Here is a 21,324-nt window from a genome sequence, read left to right as displayed (position 1 = left end):
AACTAACAAATTATGTTGGCTTGGCAGCTGAAAGTTCTCCAGAATTCAACAAGGAAGAATATAGCAGCTTTTCCTCAGTCTTTATGGAGTCAAATCTGCACTTGTACTCTAAACTTACTGGCACATGGAAGTGTGTGTAAATATGCCTCTAAGGATTTTTTCTTTTGTTTTTTTTGAGATGGAGTCTTGCTCTGTCATGCAGGCTGGCGTGCAGGGGCACAATCTTGGCTCATTGCAACCTCTGCCTCCCCGGTTCAAGGGATTCTTCTGACTCAGCCTCCAGAGTAGCTGGGACTACAGGTGCCCACCACCACGCCCAGCTAATTTTTTGTATTTTTAGTAGAGACAGGGTTTCACCGTGTTAGCTAGGATGGTCTTTATCTCCTGACCTTGTGATCCACTCACCTCGGCCTCCCAAAGTGCTGGGATTACAGGCATGAGCCACCGCGCCCGGCCAGGAATTTTTTTTAAGACAGGGTCTCACTCTTGTCACCCAGGCTGGAGTGCAGTGGCATGATCTCGGCTTCCTACAACCTCTGGCTCCCAGGCTCCAGTGATGCTCTCATCTCAGCCTCCCAAGTAGCTGGGACCACAGGCATGCACCACCATAACTGGCTAATTTTCTTTTGTGGTGGTGTTGAGACAGAGTCTGTGTCACCCAGGCTGCAGTGCAGTGGCGCGATTTTGGCTCACTGCAATGTCTGCCTCCCGAGTTCAAGCAATTCTCATTCCTTAGTCTCCTGAATAGTTGGGATCACAGGCATGTGCCACCATGCCTAGCCAGGAAACTTCAGTGATTTTTTTTTGAGACGGAGTCTCGCTCTGTCGCCCAGGCTGGAGTGCAGTGGCCGGATCTCAGCTCACTGCAAGCTCCGCCTCCCGGGTTTATGCCATTCTCCTGCCTCAGCCTCTGGAGTAGCTGGGACTACAGGCACCCGCCGCCATGCCCGGCTAGTTTTTTGTATTTTTTTAGCAGAGACGAGGTTTCACCGTGTTAGCCAGGATGGTCTCGATCTCCTGACCTCGTGATCCGCCCGTCTCGGCCTCCCAAAGTGCTGGGATTACAGGCTTGAGCCACTGCGACCGGCCTCACTTTAGTGATTTTTTAGCCAATACAAACTGTCACATGAACTTGTTTCCAAGCTGTCTTTATATCATGTGGGGCCACCACCTTGATTAAACCTATAAACCTGGAGCAGGGAAAAGAAGGCAGACCATGGCCACAGGGACTGACAAATGGTAAGGCCAGAGAGCAAAGGCAGGCTGCTAAAATAAGAAGAAACCCACCCTGTAGGAAGAGGGGTGGGGATATTGGTTAGCTCACCCATCTTGGGATGCTTGCCATAAGGCAAACCACCTTCTAGGATACTTGGCAGCACAAGAAAGCCCAGTTATACTATGGGTGATAGTGAGTATCCTCTTGGGTTTGAAGGCTGATCCCTTAGAGCAAAGAGGTCTTATGAAAATCCAGGATTTGATACTTCTAACACTGTCTTTTTCTATTTTCAACCTAACTAAATTTGTTGAGTACAAGTGAGAGTTCTCCCTCTTATCCATCAGAGTAATTCACAGCATTACCCCACCATACACAGAAACACAAGTTAGGAGCTCAGAGAATTTCAAAGTTGGATGGAAAACAATAAAAGATTTTTATAAACAAAACACACCATCACCCTCTGCTTTCTCTACAATTTGCAGAGGCCTGTCTACTAGAAAACATTTTAATTACTAGCATGGAGAAAAGGTAAGACCTTGATTCTCTCTTTGAGGGCAACTATTCTCAGAATTTATCAAGTAAGATCTTAAAAATTCTTAATCCATGAGAAGTTTGAGTTTAAAATATAAATGTAACAAGACAAAAGATTAATTAAATGGATGATAAAGGTCATATAGTCTATTTGGTGTTCAGACTACTGACAACTTAACATAGGCTCTTACAGGTTTTCTTGCCTAGGAAGTAACCTGCATTTCTTGGCAAGTCCCTGAGAAGAAACAGACCTGCCCAATGAAAATGCAAATGCCAGCTGAAATTAGCACTTGGTGAGACACCATACATTTAAAGATCTGTGAACTTCCAGGAACTGGTATCTTCAATACTTTGTATAGCTCTTCTTACATAAAGTGTTTACCCTCTGTTTGTGGCTTCTTTTATCATGAACTGACCAGCAATATGTTCTGATGAACAAATAAAGTTTTTCTTAAATGGTTTTACTTTCTTTATACTTTCTTTAAAGGTTTTTTGCCAAGAAGACAAATTTTTGCTACTTACTTGTGTAAAAAGTCTGGTTCAGAACCATGTTCAGACTCAGGTTCTTGAATCTGGTCTCCCATGGGCCGGCTGTTCTCCCGCAGTACAGTGGACGTGAGTTGTGGTGCTGGCAGGGGGCCAGGGGTCTGAATCATGGTGTCAGTCCTGTTTAGCCATGTGTTATCCAGACTCTCATCTGTAAAATTCCACTTAAGGTCACAGAATGTTGTGGGTGGAGTGAACTCTGGTGGCAGTTATAGCACAGACTTGTGAAGAGTGTGGCTACGCAGTTAGACTATCTACTTTAAATCTCAGTTCCACCACTGACTTCTATGACTGTACAAGTCATTAAACTTCCAAAGTTGAGTTTTCTCATATATACAATGGGGACATCATTACCTAACCTCACGAAGTTGTAGGGACTAAATGAGGTAATATATGTAACCACTGAATGTTAGCTATCATCACATCATCATCTCTTTAAGTCCCTCCATCTCTCAAGATTCATTCATCCTAGAAGGGGAAGATTGCAGCCAGCCAGAGTTTGCTCAAGCAATAAAGGGCCTATTTCCTGGGCCTCATAGGGGTCTCAGGCAGTAGCAATTAAAGTCTGACTGGCTTTTGTGGAGAAATAAGCAAATCCCCTTGCATAACTAGACACTGGTCAATAACTTCTTGCCAAGTTATATATGTGGAGATGGGTTGAGAGGTTCACCATTTTCATGCCTCTGTGTCCTTCAGGGATGCCTTCCCTAATTACCCCCACCCAATCCCCCACTTAACATTTTTTTTTTCTCTTTTTTAAGATGGAGTCTCGCTCTGTTGCCCAGGCTGGAGTGCAGTGGCGTGATCTCGGCTCACTGCAACCTCCGCCTCCCAGGTTCAAGCGGTTCTCCTGACTCAGCCTCTCGAGTAGCTGGGATTACAGGTGACTGCCACCACGCCTGGCTCATTTTTGTATTTTTAGTAGAGACAGGGTATCACTATGTTGGCCAGGCTGGTCTTGAACTCCTGACCTCAGGTGATCCGCCTGCCTCGGCCTCCCAAACTGCTGAGATTACAGGCATAAGCCACCAAACCCAGCCTTCTCTTTTAATTTCTAGAGGAAATACATTCTTACTCACTTAGGACTTAATTATATACTATCCTGTATTAGCAGGTATGTAATTTGTCATGTGTATAAACTGTCTCTGTAAAACTTAAGTTTTCCAGGGGCGAGGAACTGTTTCTCCTTCAGAACTTATGAAAACAGTTTATAAAGATCTTTTCTTTTTTTGAGACGGAGTCTCGCTCTGTCGCCCAGGCTGGAGTGCAGTGGCCGGATCTCAGCTCACTGCAAGCTCCACCTCCCAAGTTCACGCCATTCTCCTGCCTCAGCCTCTGGAGTAGCTGGGACTACAGGCGCCCCCCCACCTCGCCCAGCTAGTTTTTTGTATTTTTTAGTAGAGACGGGGTTTCACCGTGTTAGCCAGGATGGTCTCGATCTCCTGACCTCGTGATCCGCCCGTCTCGGCCTCCCAAAGTGCTGGGATTACAGGCTTGAGCCACCGCGCCCGGCCAAAGATCTTTTATTTTGAGACAGACTCTCACTCTGTCGCACGCTGTAGTGCAGTGGCACGATCTGGGCTCACTTCAACCTCCACCTCCTAAGTTTAAGTGATTCTCCTGCCTCAGCCTCCCAAGTAGCTGAGATTACAGGTATCTGCTGTCACGCCCAGCTAATTTTTGTATTTTTAGTAGAGATGGGTTTCACCATGTTGGCCAGGCTGATCTGGAACTCCTGACCTCAAGTAATCAGCCCACCTCGACCTCCCAGAATGCTGGCATTATAGGCGTAAGCCACTGGCTAAGATGGTTTATAAAGATTTGAGCAGATTAAAGCATTATTTATAAAGTATCCTGATAAAATATTACCTAAAGTTTTTTTTTTTTTTTTTGAGATGGGGCTTTGCTATGTTGCCTAGGCTGATCTCAAACTCCTGAGCTCAAGCAATCCACCCATCTCCCAAAGTGCTGGAATTAAGGGCATGACCTACTATGCCCGGCCAAGTTTCTACCTAAAAAATTTCTAGGCCAGGCGCGGTGGCTCACACCTGTAATCCCAGCATTTTGGGAGGCCGAGACGGGCGGATCACGAGGTCAGGAGATCGAGACCATCCTGGCTAACATGATGAAACCCTGTCTCTACCAAAAATACAAAAATGAGCCAAGCGTGGTGGCTTGGCTCCCAGCTACACGGGAGGCTGAGGCAGGAGAATGGCGTGAACCTGGAGCTTGCAGTGAATGGAGATCGCGCCACTGCACTCCAGCCTGGGCGACAGAGCGAGACTCCATCTCAAAAAAAAAATCTAACTTATTCTAATATAAGGCTTCTTAAAAAGTATTACTGCTTTGGTTTTCCTTCTGAAGAATTTTAATCCCAATACATAGTATGAATCCCACTGTTTTTCCTCTCCTTAAATCTCAGAGATGTGTGTGTTAGGCTCCTCCTTTGCCATCGAGCATCCTGTTTCTCCTTGAATTTCTCAGGTTTCTGATATTTTGTTAGATGTGTACATTCTAGACTGGCTTTTCTGTGCCTGGAAATACCTACCCATTGTCTTGGTTAAAGTAATTCCTATGATCTGAAGCTCACTACTCAATCTCTTCTTAGTTAACAAAGACACATTTCATGATCTTCTATTTATAACACATTTCATTCAACATTTAATTCAGAACTTTTGTTCTCTACCACACTTAAAATTTTATGATAAAAAGATTATTATCACTTAGGTTCTGAAGCTGGTAAACTCACTTGTCAGCTGTCTACTACATGTCATCTTTCCCAGAAAATCTTCCTATATTCAAAAGTTTGGTCACTGTCTATATGTTCCCAGAACCTCCTGTGTTTGGCACATCAGAGCATTGACCATGATGAAATCAAACAGCCTGTTTCTGTTCTCTCTCTTCCTATCTGCACTCACAGTATATTAACACCTAATCTGTAATACTTAGCACAGTTCCTAGGAAGGCACTTGGTAGAAACTTACTGAATGAATTGATAACTCCAGGGAGAACTCATTCATCTTAAATAGAAATAGATTACTTCTAATCCTTTAAAGATTACTCAATGAAAATATTTCTTTTAATACTTTCTCATTTTCATCTCTGAAGGATGAAACTCTGCAGCCTGTGGGTTCTGTGCATGCAACCCATCTTAGTCATTTTGTAAATCTCAAATTGACAAAAAAGTTTTCTTTTTTGTAATTTAAACAAATTAGGTTATCTGGTTCCATATAAGCTTCTCTTAATCTTGAAAATAATATTGACTGTACCATTAGTGAACATTATGGATAGTTAAAATCTCTAAGCTTTAGTTTCTTTTGTGAAAAATTTAGATAATAGTGTTGACTTATAAGACATTTATACACTTATACATCATTCACTATGTGCCAGAGACTGACTTAAGTGCTTTACAAATATAAGTCAAATAAATGATTAAATGATATAATGCATGTTAAAACATATTCCTAGTACATAGCAAAAATTTGATGAATGTTGGCTAACGAGAATATTACATTGAAGAATGACTAGACGCAATGGCTCATGCCTGTAATCCTAGCACTTTGGGACACTGAGGCATATGGATTGCTTGAATCCAGGAGTTCAAGACCAGTCCGGGCAACAAGGTGAAACCCTGTCTCTACGAAAAATACAAAAATTAGCTGGGTGTGGTGGCACATGCCTGTAGTCCCAGCTACTTGGGGGCTGAAGTGGGATGGGAGGATTGCTTGAGCCAGGGACAAGACTCCAGCCTGGGTGACAGAGTGAGACCCTGTCTCATTAAAAAAAAAAGGCCAGGTGCAGTGGCTCCCACCTATAATCCCAGCACTTTTGAGAAGACAGGGTGGGTGGATCACTTGAGGTCAGGAGTGGGAGAAACTCTGTCTCTACTAAAAATACAAAAATTAGCTGGGCATGGTGGTGGGCACCTGTAATCCCAGCTACTTGGGAGGCTGAGGCAGGAGAATTGCTTGAACTTGGGAAGTGAAGGTTGCAGTGAACCAAGATCACGCCACTGCATTCCAGCCTGGGTGACAGAGGGAGACCCTGTCTCAAAAATAAATAAATAAATAAAAATTAAAAAAAAAAAGAAAATGCCTGTAGTCACTCTTTAGAGAAAAGTCCAGGATCCTACAGTACAAAGACAAGATTTTATATTTTTTTACTCTGGACTTTTGAAAAAGAGTTTAAGTCCCAAAGTTGTAATTTGAAAGGAAATCTTAAACTTTGTGGAGATTTTGTTAAACTTGAACAGTAACATTTGTATTCATCTTTTATTCCTTTTGAAATATAGATGCTTTGAGCTCAAAGGTTAAAAAAAGAAAAGAAATACAGATGCTGCCTAATTTACTGATTGATGCTAGACATGAGGCATTACTATACAATGATAACGTTCAGATAATTTATTGAATGCTACCTATGTGCCAAGCACTGTGCCCAGTACTGTGTGTGTACTAAGTGGTTTATTTGTAGTTTCTAATATTCACGGGAACTGACAGGATAAATACTCTGCTCATCCTTCATTTGATGAATGATTGAAACTCAAAAGTTGCATAGCTGATAATGAGAAGGCCAGGTCTGAATTCTGGAACTCTGATGTTAGAATTTGTACTCCTCATCAATAGTCAACACTGTCTCCCCAGTAATGAAAAGAATCATTAGATTTAAATTCTAATTAATTTTGCCAGAGTTTAGCAAAACCTTTATTAGTGAGTCATTTTTTTAGGCAGCATAGGTAAGATGCTGAAAGATAAGAAGTTATAAAAAGAACAAGAGAGAGGACTCAGATCACAGCCCTCCTCTTGGTTTGGAGAAAATTTATTACAAGCATGGAAAAGGGGGAAGATTATTTGAGAAAACAAGCATTTTTACTTTGAGGCTTCTCTTAGTAATTTTAACAGGAATGTTTTGTTTTAATCGAGCAATTTTTATTTATTTATTTATTTATTTTTACATATAGGAATATCTACTACTGATCAGATTTTCATGACAATTTAACTTCCCATTCCCCATAGTCCAAGAGGGTTATAAAACCAGATTTAGCCATTACTGCCTTTAAAAAAAATAAATGATGGGAGTCTTGCTCTGTCACCCGGGCTGGAGTGCAGTAGCATGATCATAGCTCACTGCAACCTCAAACTTCTGGGCTCAAGTGATTCTCCCACCTCAGCTTCCCAAGTAGCTGGGATTACAGGTGCATGCCACCAATTTAAAAAATATTTTTTCTTACAGATGGGAGTCCTGCTATGTTTCCCAGGTTGGTCTCAAATTTCTGGCCTTAATTTCCTGATCCTCCTTCCTTCCCCTGAGTAACTGGGATTACAGGTGTGAGCCATCATACCTGGAGGCCATCACTGTCTTATTGTTCCAACCAAGTGGTAGAACTGCAAAACTATTCTGGTATATTCAATTTGCTGCAGAAATCTACCCTCAAATTACCTGTATCTCACCTATATTAGGAAGAATTTTAATAGAATAGCATTGTGACTATCTTACTTTATATTTTAATGTATTAGAGGCATATAGTATAGGGATTGATTTTATAGACCTAGCTAATTGTTTCCTCTTTTGGTCTCTCTTCCTTTATGCTCCATGCTTCCTCAACTTCTTTTTCCTTGACGTTTTTCTGTCTTACTTTGTCTGTTCCAATCTTTTTGCCTTAACATCTTATTGTGAATCAAATATACAAGGAAATCATGTGCCTGATACTATTGTCTTGCTTCAAAAGATTATTTGCTACTTTTTCTCTTTAAAACCAGGCAAATTGTTTCTTATAGTGTAAAGGCAGACTTACCTTCTACTCGTTTTTTATGAAGTGGAGGTCGTCCTTTCTTATTCCTTACTGATGAGGTTTTGCTGCTGCTACTTCCACTGTTCACAGACATTCTATCATCTTCACCCCCAGTGACTAATGAATTTCTATAGGAGATGAGTGGAAGCCATACATCTTCCCTCCTTTCCATCATCTGCTCGGTAAGGAATTTCTCTAGGTATGAATGACTAGAAACACAATAGAAACAGCAGTGATTTTCATGGAAGCAGTTCATACATCACTTACTTAATCTGAGGCTCTCTTTCTGCAGGTTCTGAAGAATACCTAAGGACACACATTAAACTATTAACAGTGGTCACCTTTGGAAAGAGAGGGACTGAGAAGTTAAAGTTTTGTTTCACATATTCTTGGGATACTTGAAAGCAAGAGAGTGTATTACCTAAGGGTATGTATGTATGTACGGTCTTTCCTATATTTCTTCCTTTGCTTTTAAGCACCAATGTTAAAAAAAAAATCAGAATTTTAGCTCAAAAAGATTATTGAGTTTTCTCATAAAGTGTTCAAGCCAAAGCAGGATTTCTAAGATGGTGGAGTAAGGAGGCTGGCATGCCCTCTTTCCAGGAAAACAACCTTTTAACTAGTAAAATTTACAAAATACAATAATTTAAAGTCTTTGCCAATTCTCTTAAGGGCATATAGCAAATGGAGAAAAATTTATTCAAGAAAATCTGGCCAGCCGCAGTGGCTCATGCCTGTAATCCCAGCACTCTGGTAGGCTGAGGTGGGTGGATCACTTGAGGTCAGGAGTTTGAGACCAACCTGGCCAACATGGCAAAACCCCGTCCCTACAAAAAAAATTAGCTGGGCATGGTGGCATGCACCTGTAATCCCAGCTACTCAGGAGGCTGAGGCAGGAGAATTGCTTGAACCTGGGAGGCGGAGGTTGCAGTGAGCCAAGACCGCCCCATTGCACTCCAGCCTGGGTGACAGTCTGGAGACTCCATCTCAAAAAAAAAAAAAAAAAAAAAAAAGAGAATCTAATACATTTTGGTAAGCACAGCAAAAGTTTGTAGCATTTGATCCACAACCTGTTCCCTTCCCTTGTTTCCTTCTCCCTGCCACTACAACTCTATATTTTAGAAACTCTATGTAGTCCAGACAGGTGGCCAAGAAGATGGGGGTTCTCTCTCTCTCTAGTTCCCAGGCTACCCTGAAAGAAAGAAGCATACCATTTGTATTTCTCATCGCCTCCCAGCCCTGTGTTGTATAAGTTCTATTCTGAACAGCAACCAGGTAAAATAAAGCTCCTTTTATCCCACCTAGCCTCCACCCCTGGGGTAAAATGCTACTCCGGGCACAGCAGGCTGACAACACTGGGGCCTTGAATGCCCCACCTCAAACTCCCTGTTGAGAGATTCCAAACCTTGGGCAAGCTGAGAACCAGGGCCTACCTACCCTCTGCTCTTGATGGAGTGAAAATGAGAGGGTGCTGGTAGTTCTCTGACACTAGCAGCAACAAATGACAGAGCAAAGCACCCGGAAGTTCAACAGAGAAAACCAGAGAAAGAGACAGCCAAGAAGAACCTTCCTGGTGTCATAGTCTATCCTGGGAGGTGGATTTGTTAACCGACTGACTGTTGTAATCATTTTACAACCTATATGTATATCAAGACATCATATATACACCTTAAATCTATATTATTTTTTAAAGGACTTCCCCCCCTCCTTTTTTTTTTTTTAACTAAAAAACAAGTGATTCTTCATTTCGGTAGCTCCCTTCGATTCATTTGAACATAGCCTACCAAATCCTCCACTGTGCTTATGTTTTTTTTTCATCACAGCACTGGAAGAATGTTTTATCACCAATCTTTGGTGGTTATTAATAGGTTGCTGAGCTAACCTGGCATTTCATATGTTTCTTCTTATATGGAAGAAGGACAACATTTTATTGTTATTGATCTGCTTAAGTAATTGCTATGCTTAATGTTTCTTTTGTTTATAGGTTTCAAATTTTGTGAGTTAATCTGTTTATCCATTAAGCATATTTGGAACAGGTTTAAAAAAATAAAATAAAAAATAAAAGTCCTGGGAGTTGGGAAAGCTATGCACATATCCTACGCTGCCTTCACTCATGGGCAAACAAGGGAAGGGAATGAGGCAGACTTGAAACATTCCCCAAGCCACATACAGATCTATCGACACAGGGAGGAAGCTTCACTGGCAAAAGTGGTTTAAATACAACCTCTCACCAAAGAGTGGCTGAACAAACAGCTATTCTTACACCCAGGAGCAACTCCTAGGAGGCCAGGCTTAAAAATGAAATAATATGCTTCTCTGGTCGTCTGAAGACTGTGCACAGCCAAGGCTGCCTTTCTCAGGAACAATCAGAGAGGTATCTTCCAAGCTGCTAGTCCCTGGCCTAAAATGTGGGTCAAAAAAGTAAATGCCCTGAATTATGAAAGCAGCCTGCAAGCAATACACATATCCAACAGTAAAGGGTAAACCTAACGGGCTAAGGGGTTTAAGCACCTTTGATCAGTAAGTGGCTTATGCTAACCCAAGGGTGACCTCCTCAGCAGCCAAGACAAATGATAAAAACAAAGGAAAAAAGATCTAAGCAAAGACATCAGAGGTTGCACAAGGCAGAGAAAACAGATTTCAGAGTTTGTTCATCCAAGTAACTAAACAAGTAAATGACCAACGAAAAAATAGTATCAACTTCTGGGGGCAGATAATTAGTAAAGAGTAGCTATATTATTATTTCACAATATATCATTTTTGCAACATTTGTTATTTTTATTATTTATTTTTTTGAGATAGGGTCTCACTCTGTCACCCAGGTTGGAGTGCAGTGGCACAACCTTGGCTCACTGCAACCTCCGCCTCTCAGGCTCCAGCCATCTTCCCACCTCAGCCTCCCAAGGAGCTGGGACTACAGGCATGCATCACCATGCCCAGCTAATTTTTGTATTTTTGTAGAGAAAGGGTTGTGCCATGTTGCCCAGGCTGGTCTTGAACTTGTGAGTTCAAGTGATCAGTCCGCCTCGGCCTCCCAAAGTGCTGGGATTACAGGTGTGAGCCACAGCGTCTGGCCAAATGTCCAGTTTTTAAGAAAAAATTATGAGGCATACAAAGAAACAGGAAAATGTGATGGATACATTGATGAAAGAACAAGCAACAGCACCTTGGCCCACAAAGATTTCAAAGCAATGATCATAAATAAAGTCCCCAACTTAACAATGGTTTGATTACAATTTTTTAACTTTATGATAGTGTTTTTAGCTATGTACTTTAATGGTGAGTACCCATGCAATCATTCTGTTTTATACTTTCAGTATAGTATTCAATAAATTTCATAGTATATTTGACATTTCATTATAAAACAGGCTTTGTGTTAGATGATATTATCAAACTATAGGCTAATGTAAGTATTCTGCATGTTAAAGGTAGGCTATATTATTCTGTGATGTTTGGTAGATTAGTTGTATTAAATGCATTTTTGACTTACAATATTTTAAACTTATGAGGGATTTATTAGGATGTAACCCCATCTTAAATCCAGGAGCATCTGTATGTTCGAAGAACTAAAGAAAATCTACTTAAAAGTCGGTATGGGCCGGGCGCGGTGGCTCAAGCCTGTAATCCCAGCACTTTGGGAGGCCGAGTTGGGCGGATCACGAGGTCTGGAGATCGAGACCATCCTGGCTAACCCAGTGAAACCCCGTCTCTACTAAAAAATACAAAAAACTAGCCAGGCGAGGTGGCGGATGACTGTAGTCCCAGCTACTTGGGAGGCTGAGGCAGGAGAATGGCGTAAACCCGGGAGACGGAGCTTGCAGTGAGCTGAGATCTGGCCACTGCACTCCAGCCTGGGTGACAGAGCCAGACTCTGTCTCAAAAAAAAAAAAAAAAAAAAAAAAAAGTCGGTATGATGACAATATCTCTCAGGAAATAAAGAATATGAATTAAAAAAAAGAACCAAATGGAAATTCTGCAGTTGAAAGTATAATCGAAATTAAAAATGTACTACAGTGGCTTGACAGTAGATCTGAGCTGACAAAGGCAAGAAACACCACATTTGATGATATATCAAGAGGTTATGCCATCTGAAGAAGAGAGAGAAAAAAGAATAAACAAAAATGAACAGAGCCTGAGAGAAGTATGGGATACCATTAAATATACGGACATATGTGTAATGGGAGTAACCAAGATAGCAGATGAAAAAGCAGAAAAATTTAGGAGAAATAATGGCTAAAAACTTGCCCAGTTTGATGAAAAACTAATTTTATACATCCAAAAGTTCAATGAACTCCAAACAGGATAAATGCAACGAGATTCACACATGGATTCATCATAGGAAAAATGCTGAAAGCCAAGGATAAAAAGAAAATCATGAAAGTAGTAAAAGAAAAGTAATTCACTACATACAAAGAAAATCCAATAAAATTAATGATTAATTCTTATCACCTGGCTCACAATGGAGGCCAGAAGGCAGTGGGATGACATGGTCAAAGTGTTGAAAGTAAAAAAACTATCAAACGAGAATCTTACATCGCTTACTGTAACCTCAATCTCCTGGACTCAAGCAATCTTCCTGCTTCAGCCTCCCAAAATGCTGGGTTTACAGGCATGAGCCACCCCTGAGAGAATTTGTTGCTATCAGACCTGCCTACTAAAGGAAGTTAGTCAAGCTGAAAGCAAATGTCATCACAGGGTAATTTGAATTTACATGAAAAAACAAAGAGTGCCAGTAAAGGTAATTTGTAGGTAGTTATAAAAGTATAATTACAAATTTTGTATCCCTTTTCTCTTAACTGATTTAAAAAGCAAATATATAAAACAATATGTATATTACTGTATTGTTGGGTCAATAACATAGAAATGTAATATATTTGACAATAAGCACAAAAGTGAGTGAAAGAGAAGCTGTATTTGAATATAGGAATGATACTAGATGGCAATTCTAATCCACAGGAAGAAATGAAGAAAACCAGAAAAATGGTAAATAGGAAGATTAATATAACAAACTCTATAAACACATACTTGCTTTCCTTTCTTTTCTCAGTTTCTATAAAAGATTATCTAATGTATAATTATAACAGTTTATTATTGGGTTTCTAATATATATAGATGGACCATGTATAACAAGAATAGCCAAAAAAGGAGGAAAGAAATGGATTTATATAGAATTAAAGTTTCTGTATTTCCTTAGAATAAACCAGGATAGACCTTAGGTAAATTTTGTTTTATTGAGGTGGAATCTCACTCTATCATCCAGGGTGGAGTGCAGTGGCACGATATTGACTTACTGCAACATCTGCCCCCTGAGGTTCAAGCAATTCTCCCACCTTAGCCTCCCAAGTAACTCGGATTAAAGGCATGTGCCAACATGCCCAGCTAATTTTTGTATTGTTAGTAGAGACAGGGTTTCACCATGTTGGCCAGGTTGGTCTTGAATTCTTGACCTCAAGTGATCTGCCCACCTCAGCCTCCCAAAGTGCTGGGATTACAGGCGTGAACCACTGCACCCGGCCAGTAAATTTTGATAAGATGTATATTGTAAGGCTTGGTAAGACCACTAGGAACATAACTAAAAAAATACAATTAAAGATTAATTAATTAGTATGATACACTAGAAAATATACATTTAATATAAAAGAAGGCAGTAAAGGAGAACCAAACCCCTACCCCCAAAAATCAAAAACAAAAACAGAAACAAAAACCCCAGGAGACATACATAAAAAACAAAAAGTATAATAGTAGAGAATGTCAGGTTGAATTTAAAAACACATGATTCAATTTGCTGTCTACATGAAACACACTTTAGATTAAAAGCTACAAAGGCAGAAAGTGAAAGGATGGAAAAAAAAAAAAGGTGTACCATGCAAAACAGTAGTCAAAATAAAGCTGGAGTGGTTATAGTAATATGACACAAAAATGTCTTAGAGACAGAGAATTACACTTTAGAATAAGACTCAATTGGTCAGGAAGACATAACAATTAAAAATGTATGTACAGGCCAGGCGTGGTGGCTCACACCTGTAATCCCAGCACTTTGGAGGCCGAGGTGGGCAGTTCACTTGAGGTCAAGAGTTCAAGACCAGCCTGGCCAACATGGTGAAACCCCATCTCTACTAAAAATACAAAATTAGCCAGGTGTGGTGGTACGCGCCTATAGTCCCAGCTACCCAGGAGGCTAAGGCAGGAGAATCAACAGAACCCAGGAGGTGGAGATTGCAGTGAGCCAAGATTGAGCCATTGCACTCCAGCCTGGGCATCAGAGTGAGACTCCATCTTAAAAAAAAAAAAAAAAAAAAGGATATATACTCAACAAGAGAGCCCGAAAATATATGAAGCAAAAACTGACAGAACTGAAGGGACAAATAGAAAATTCAACAGTAATATTTGGAGACTTCAATATCCCACTTTCAAAAATGAATAGGACAACTAAGCAAAAGATTAACAAGAACATTGAAGACCTGAAAAGCACTATAAACAAAACTATAAGCTAATTAGATGGAACACATATCTACAGAACAAAAACTCCAACCAAAAACAGAAGGGTAACACATTTTCTCAAGTGATATATGGAACAGTCTCTAAGACCATATGTTGGTCCATAAAACAAGTCTCAATAAATTTAAAAGGATTAAAATAATACAATACATGTCTCTGACCACAATGAAATGAAGAAACCAGTAACAGAAAAAAAATCTGGAAATACAGAAGTACATAAAAATTAAACAAAATACTCCTGAATAACCAATAGGTTAAAGAAGAAATAAGTGAAAAGAGAAAATACTCTGAGATGGAAATGAAACATATCAAAACTTACAAGATGCAGCTAAGGTAATGTTCAGAGGAAAATGTATAGCTGTAAATGTCTGTATTGAAAATGTTTTCAAACCACTCCCTCTAATATTCAGCACCTGTCTCTGTCTATCACATTACCCCATTTCAGTGCCTGAAACTCTCCTGTTTGTCTGCCTTTTTTTTTTTTTTAAGAGACAGTCTCACTATCTTGCCCAGGCTGCTCTCAAACTTTTGCCCTCAAACAATCCTCCCACCTCAGGTCCGGAATAGCTGGGATTCCAGGTGGGAACCACTGAGCCTGGTCATCTGCCCGTTTATGCTCTGCCCCCCTGCATTAGAGCATAAGCTTTACAACAGGAGCTGACCATACTAGGCGCTTCATATTTTCTGATCAACATGACATCAACATCTTTACTTAGAACTACCACTTATATTCATATAAATATTAACTGTCTCTCCAAAATTCTATTTATTTAGAATCTTGTTATTTTTTTAAAAAATCAATTGACTGAGACAGGCTCCCCAGACTGTCGCCCAGGCTGGAATGCAGTGGCATAATCATAGCTCATTGCAGCCTCAAACTCCTGGGTTCAAGTGATTCTCCCATCTCAGCCTCCCAAGTAGCTGGGACTACAGGTACATACCACACCTGGCTAATTTTAAAATTTTTTATAGAGATGGGATCTTGCTACGTTGCCAGCACTGCTCTTGAATTCCTGGACTCAAGCAATCCTCCTGCTTCAGCCTCCTTACAGGCGTGAATCACTGCACGCAGCTAGAATATTATAAAGCACTCTCTGTCTTATCAGTTTATAAAATTTAGGATTCATTATAGTATTATCCTCTAAAAAATTTTTTTTTAAATTTTTTATTGAGACAGAGTCTTGCTCTATTGCCCAGGCTGGAGTGGGGTGGTACGACCGCAGCTCACTGCAATCTCTGCCGCTTGGGTTCAAGTGGTTCTTGCGCATCAGCCTCCTGAGTAGTTGGGACTACAGGTGCGCGACACCATGCCTAGCTAATGTTTTTGTATTTTTAATAGAGATGGGGTTTTCCCATGTTGGCCAGGCTAGTCTTGAACTCCTGACCTCAGGTGATCCTCCTGCCTCAGCCTCCCAAAGTGCCGGGATTACAGGTGTGAGCCACTGTGCCCAGCCTAGAAAAGTTTTTTGGTTTGGTTTTAAATAAAACTTACCCAATCAAGATTTTCTTTTGAAATTACATATATATTTCTTTAAACTGTTATCAATAATCAAAAAAAGCAAATATGAAAAAAATCAGTCTTTTGAAACAAGTCAAATAGAATATAAAACTAAAATGAAATTAATATAAAAGGAAAGAAGGAAGAGTTACACAATGGCTAAGCCAATGTTCATACATCTGTGACTGCATAAGAAATAATTTCCACCTGCTTAATTTCATGTTGCAGATTCTAGGGTACTAAAAGATAAGCAGTGAAATTACTACTATATAAATGCTTAAAGGAAAACTATAATTCCTTAAACTATCAGAGCCTAAATTGTCAAGAGTAAAGATATCCAAATGATTAAAAATTTTTCAAAAAATAAACATTTACAACAGTGTTATCATAAAAAACCACTTCTCTTGTAATGTGCAACTTACACCGTCTTTTTGTCCTGTCGAAGAAGTTTAGAAGAAAATTCACTTAGTACTTCAAGAAAAGCCAGATTAGGAGGTGGATACTCTTGTCCTTTCTGATTTTGGTATTTAAATGCAAACTCTATGCCATCCCTGAAGTAAAAGAAAATATCAATTTATTTTTCCAGATAGTGTAGTTCTCTCAATTGGTTAACATTACACAAATATTTGTGAAGGTAGTAAAATCATCACAAAAAGTAGTAAAATCTGATAAATTCAAATAAACTAATGTGAATATATAGGACATATTTGTGTATATTTATAGTACAAAACTGTAAGGTGGGAAAAACATACAAAAAATAGCTACAGAGCAACAAAGCTAAATTCCTATGTGTATTTTTTTTTTTTTTTTCTTTTTTTTGAGACAAGGTCTCACTGTGTCGCCCAGGTTGGAGTGCAGTGGTGCTATCATGGCTCACTGCCTTGACTTCCTGGGCTCAGGTGGTTCTCCCACCTCAGCCTCCCGAGTAGCTGGGACTGCACGTGTGTGCCACCACACCTGGGTAATTTTTGCATTTTTTGTAGAGATGGGGTTTCGCCATGTTGCCCAGACTGGTCTCAAACTCCTGGGCTCAAGCAATTGGCCTCCCTTGGCCTCCCAAAGTGCTGGGATTACAGGCGTGAGCTACCGGCGCCCGGCCCCCTATGTGTAGTTTTTAGAGGTAACAAGATACCCTGGAAACAGAATTATTAATAGATTGCCGGAATATTTGCTTCTTGGAGCTGGTAATGGTACCAAGCTGTATGCGTTTACTAAAGGTTTTCTGTTACTTCTGTTTTCACAATAATGAACCCCGAACCAGTTTTGTATGGTCTTAACAAATAATTCTATAATATTTTTCAGAGACAGGGTCTCATTCTGTTTTCCAGGCTGGAGGGCAGTGGTACAATCATAGCTCACTATAACCTCAAACTCCCAGTCTCAAGTGATCCTCCTGGCTCAGCTTACCAAGTAGCTAGGACTGCAGGCACATGCCACTATGCCTGGCTCTTTTTTATTTTTTGTAGGAGACAGGGTCTTACTCTATTGCCCAGGCTAGTCTCGAACTCCAGGCCCCAAATGATCCTCCTGCTTTGGGCTCCCAAAGCATTGGGATTACAGGTGTGAACCACCACACCCAGCCTGTATAGTCTCTCAAACCCACTGTTTTCTTACTGACAGACCAGACAATAATATATTATTAAATTTTGCTTTCTATATTTTGTAAGATGAACAAATGGTGGTTTAAGTTGTTTCAAATTAAAAACGTCCTCCCAGTTTAGAATCTCTAAACTAGATAATCTCTAAAGTTCTTGTAACTTAAAATTCTATCAATTGTCACTTTAAAAATGGGTCAAATAACAGTTATTTCATTAAAATTGAAGTAAACCAGATTCTGTATAACAAAGTGTTTATCTCACTCACTTGTGAAGTGTGGCAACTGCTTCTCGTGTCTTAATCTGGTCCAATCCAAATGTAAGGGCAAAGCGACGTGCCAGTTCTTTAATGCCACTGACATGGGCAGATGTCCTATCTAGGTTGGGACCTTGCTCTTGAACAAGTTCATTAAATAACTGGTAGAAAGAAAAAAAGAGGAAAAAACCTATAGCTCAGAATTTTAAAAATTTTATTTATTTTCAGAATGGGTAATTAAAAAATATGTAAAAGGTATAAGGTGAAAGGTTTCTCTCCTTGCATTGAACTTTAGCTACTCTGTTCCCTTTCTACAAATTGTCTATTATTAATAGCTTGAGTTAATTTTCATGCTAGTGGTGTGATTAAATGCAGACAGAAATTTGTTTCTAATAATAATTTAAAAAATACATTCTTTTTTAATTGAGAGAGCCTCACTCTGTCACGGAGGCTGGAGTGTAGTGGTGCAATCTCAGTTCACTGCAACCTCCACCTCCCGGGTTCAAGCGATTCTCATGCCTCAGCCTCCCGAGTAGCTGGGATAATAGGTGTGTACCACCATGCCCATCTAACTTTTCGCATTTTTAGTAGAGATCTTGGCCAGGCTGGTCTCAAACTCCTGTCCTCAAGTGATCTGCCTGCCCTGGCCTCCCAAAGTACTGGGATTACAGGTGTGAGCCACCCCACCTGGCCAAAAGAACGTATTTTGAGATGGGAAAAAGAAATGTATTTATAGAAGTACACTATATATTTATAAACATCTATTCTTTTTGTTATTGTTTTTACAGGAATGACAATATATGACACACAGGGTTAAGAGGTTTTTTTTTCACTTATTATATGTCAAACAAGAACATTATATAAAAGAAGACCATTTGCATACATGGGGCTATGATTTTTCCAACTCAGTAACAAAATACACCAAAAAGTTCTTAAGCTGGGTGGAGTTTTATAAATTGCATATCTGTTAGCTATTTTCTGTGAAAAAACAACAAAAACAGAACCCTGGAGGTAATATACAAGCAATCGTTATTCCACAAATCTAAAAACTTAATTGCATCTGTAGACATCTACCTTTCCTCCTGTTAAGAAGGGTGAACTGTCCAGACTTTCATCTAAAGCCACTCCCTCCTATGTATTAGACAAGAAGGCAGTATATAAGGTTTCACCTGCTCAATAGTTTTGTTCTTGTGTTTACGGCTCTCTCCTGCCTCCTAAACTATTCCTTCTGTACTAGATGCATACATCAAAAATACTCTTAACTTCTTGACCCCATTTCCTCTGCCAGCTACTAACCCATTTCTCTGATTCCCTCTATAGCAAAGGTCCTGAAGAGTATTGTTGACATTTCTTTTCTTCAGTTTCTCACCTCCCAATCTCTCAATTCTAATCACACTTGATTTACTGAAATAGCTCCTGGGTGCTAATATGTTCTGCACCTTTTTAGTTTTCTTCAGCAATAGACTGGCCTCAACTATTTGCTGTGTCATTACTGAAGGAATAGTTCTTCCAGGGACTTCAAATTTATTCACAGATAATTGTTTATAAATTTTTTTATTTTTTATTTTATTTTATTTTTTTTTTGAGGAGCTTCGCTCTGTCACCCAGGCTGGAGTACAGTGGCGTGATTTCGGCTCACTGCAAGCTCCACCTCCACGGTTCATGCCACTCTCCTGCCTCAGCCTCCTGAGTAGCTGGGACGACAGGCACCAACCACTACGTCCAGCTAATTTTTTGTATTTTTAGTAGAGATGGGGTTTCACCGTGTTAGCCAGGATGGTTTTTAGTAGAGACAGGGTTTCACCGTGTTAGCCAGGATGGTCTCGATCTCCTGATCTTGTGATCCGCCCACCTCGGCCTCCCAAAGTGCTGGCATTACAGGCTGTTTATAAATTCTTAAACTTTAAAATGTTTTCACATATTGGTATATACAATAGCTTTAAACTTTAAAACTTAAAGTATACATTTAAAGTGAATACAAAGAATACATTTTGTGAAAAATTCAAAGAATATCAAAGTAAAAGTTCTTTCTCTCTTCTACCTAATACCATTATTCTCTCCAAAGGTAACTGGTGTTTAAAGTCTGAAAGTTTTCTAGATCAGTATAGATATATTACATTTACAGCTAAAGTTTTTATTTTTACATAAATAGTAGCATACTGCATTTGTCCTGAAACTTGTTATTTTTCACTCAATATTTTGTCTTAAAAATCCTTTACCTATCTCAGTTTATTTAACCATTCCCCTGTTGACAGACATTTAGACTATTTCCAGTTTGTTACTATTATAGAGACTGCTGCAATAAAACATCTTTTACATATATTTATTGGTACACACCTGTGCATATCCATGTACATACCTAGAAGCAAAATTACTGGTTTAAAGGGAATATATATCTTCAATTTTGGAATATACTACAAAACTGTCTTCTAAGAAGGCAGTTTTCAAAAGGGGTCTTTTCCTCTATATCTTTATCAATCATTTTAATTCATGCCAATCTGTTGAGCAATAAGTATTCATTTTAATTTGTATTTCATTAATAATAATTATTAGAAATAGGGTCTCACTCTGTCACCTAGGCTGGAATGCAGTGGTGCAATCATAACTCACTGCAGCTTTGACCTCCCAGGCTCAAGCCATCCTCTCACTTTACCCTCCCGAGTAGCTGGGACTACAGGGTGCGTGCCAACACATCTGGCTATTTTTGTTTTAGTTTTTAGATACGGGGGTCTTGCCATGTTGCCTAGGCTGGTCTTGAATTCAGGGGCTCAAGCGATTCGCCTGCCTTGGCTTCCCAAAGTGCTGAAATTACATGTGTGGGCCAATGTGCTTGGCTTTTATTAATTATTAATTATTTATGTTATATATAATTAATGCCTCTTTCCTTTCTTTTTCTTTGAGACACAGTTTCATTTCTGTTGCCCAGGCTGGAGTGCCACGGCATGATCTCGGTTCACTGCAACCTCCGCCTCCTGGGTTCAAATGATTCTTCTGCCTCAGCCTCCCGAGTAGCTGAGATTACAGGCACCCACCACAATGCTCAGCTAATTTTTTGTATTTTTAGTAGAGACGGGGTTTCACCATGTTGGCCAAGCTGGTCTTGAACTCCTGACCTCAGGTGATCTACCCGCCTCGGCCTCCCAAAGTGCTGGGATTACAGGTGTGAGACACTGCGCCAGCCTAATGCTTCTTTTCATGTTTACTGGTTTGTAAGATTCTTCCTTGGAAAAGTGCCTTTTTCATATCCCTTGCTCACTTTTCTATGGGATTTATTTATCTTTCTTACTGATCTGTAGGATTTGCTATGTAAGACTGAAAATATTTCCCCCATCTGTCATTTTTTTTTTTTAACTTTGCTCAAAGTGCAGATTGATGTATACATCTATTTAATCTATA

At 39.8% G+C, this 21,324-nt stretch overlaps 1 protein-coding gene across 6 annotated transcripts in view; it reads right to left on the bottom strand.

Moving 5' to 3' along the window:
- The window catches only part of STAG1 (stromal antigen 1), a 421,343-nt gene that overhangs the window by 5,651 nt on the left and 394,368 nt on the right, over nt 1-21,324 (bottom strand). For all 6 annotated transcript variants that reach the window (XM_033212569.1, XM_033212568.1, XM_033212571.1 and 3 more), the window contains 4 exons: nt 17,941-18,089; nt 16,500-16,628; nt 8,085-8,290; nt 2,270-2,444 (listed from right to left, as the gene is read on the bottom strand). In XM_033212569.1, coding sequence (XP_033068460.1) covers nt 2,270-2,444; nt 8,085-8,290; nt 16,500-16,628; nt 17,941-18,089 — 659 coding nt within the window. The remainder of the gene's footprint in view (nt 1-2,269; nt 2,445-8,084; nt 8,291-16,499; nt 16,629-17,940; nt 18,090-21,324) is intronic.

Source organism: Trachypithecus francoisi, unplaced genomic scaffold, assembly GCF_009764315.1.
Source record: "Trachypithecus francoisi isolate TF-2019V2 unplaced genomic scaffold, Tfra_2.0 Lachesis_group0, whole genome shotgun sequence".
Classification (NCBI taxonomy): domain Eukaryota; kingdom Metazoa; phylum Chordata; class Mammalia; order Primates; family Cercopithecidae; genus Trachypithecus; species Trachypithecus francoisi.
Note: the sequence above shows the minus strand (reverse complement) of the source record. Positions and strands in the feature narration are given on the sequence as shown.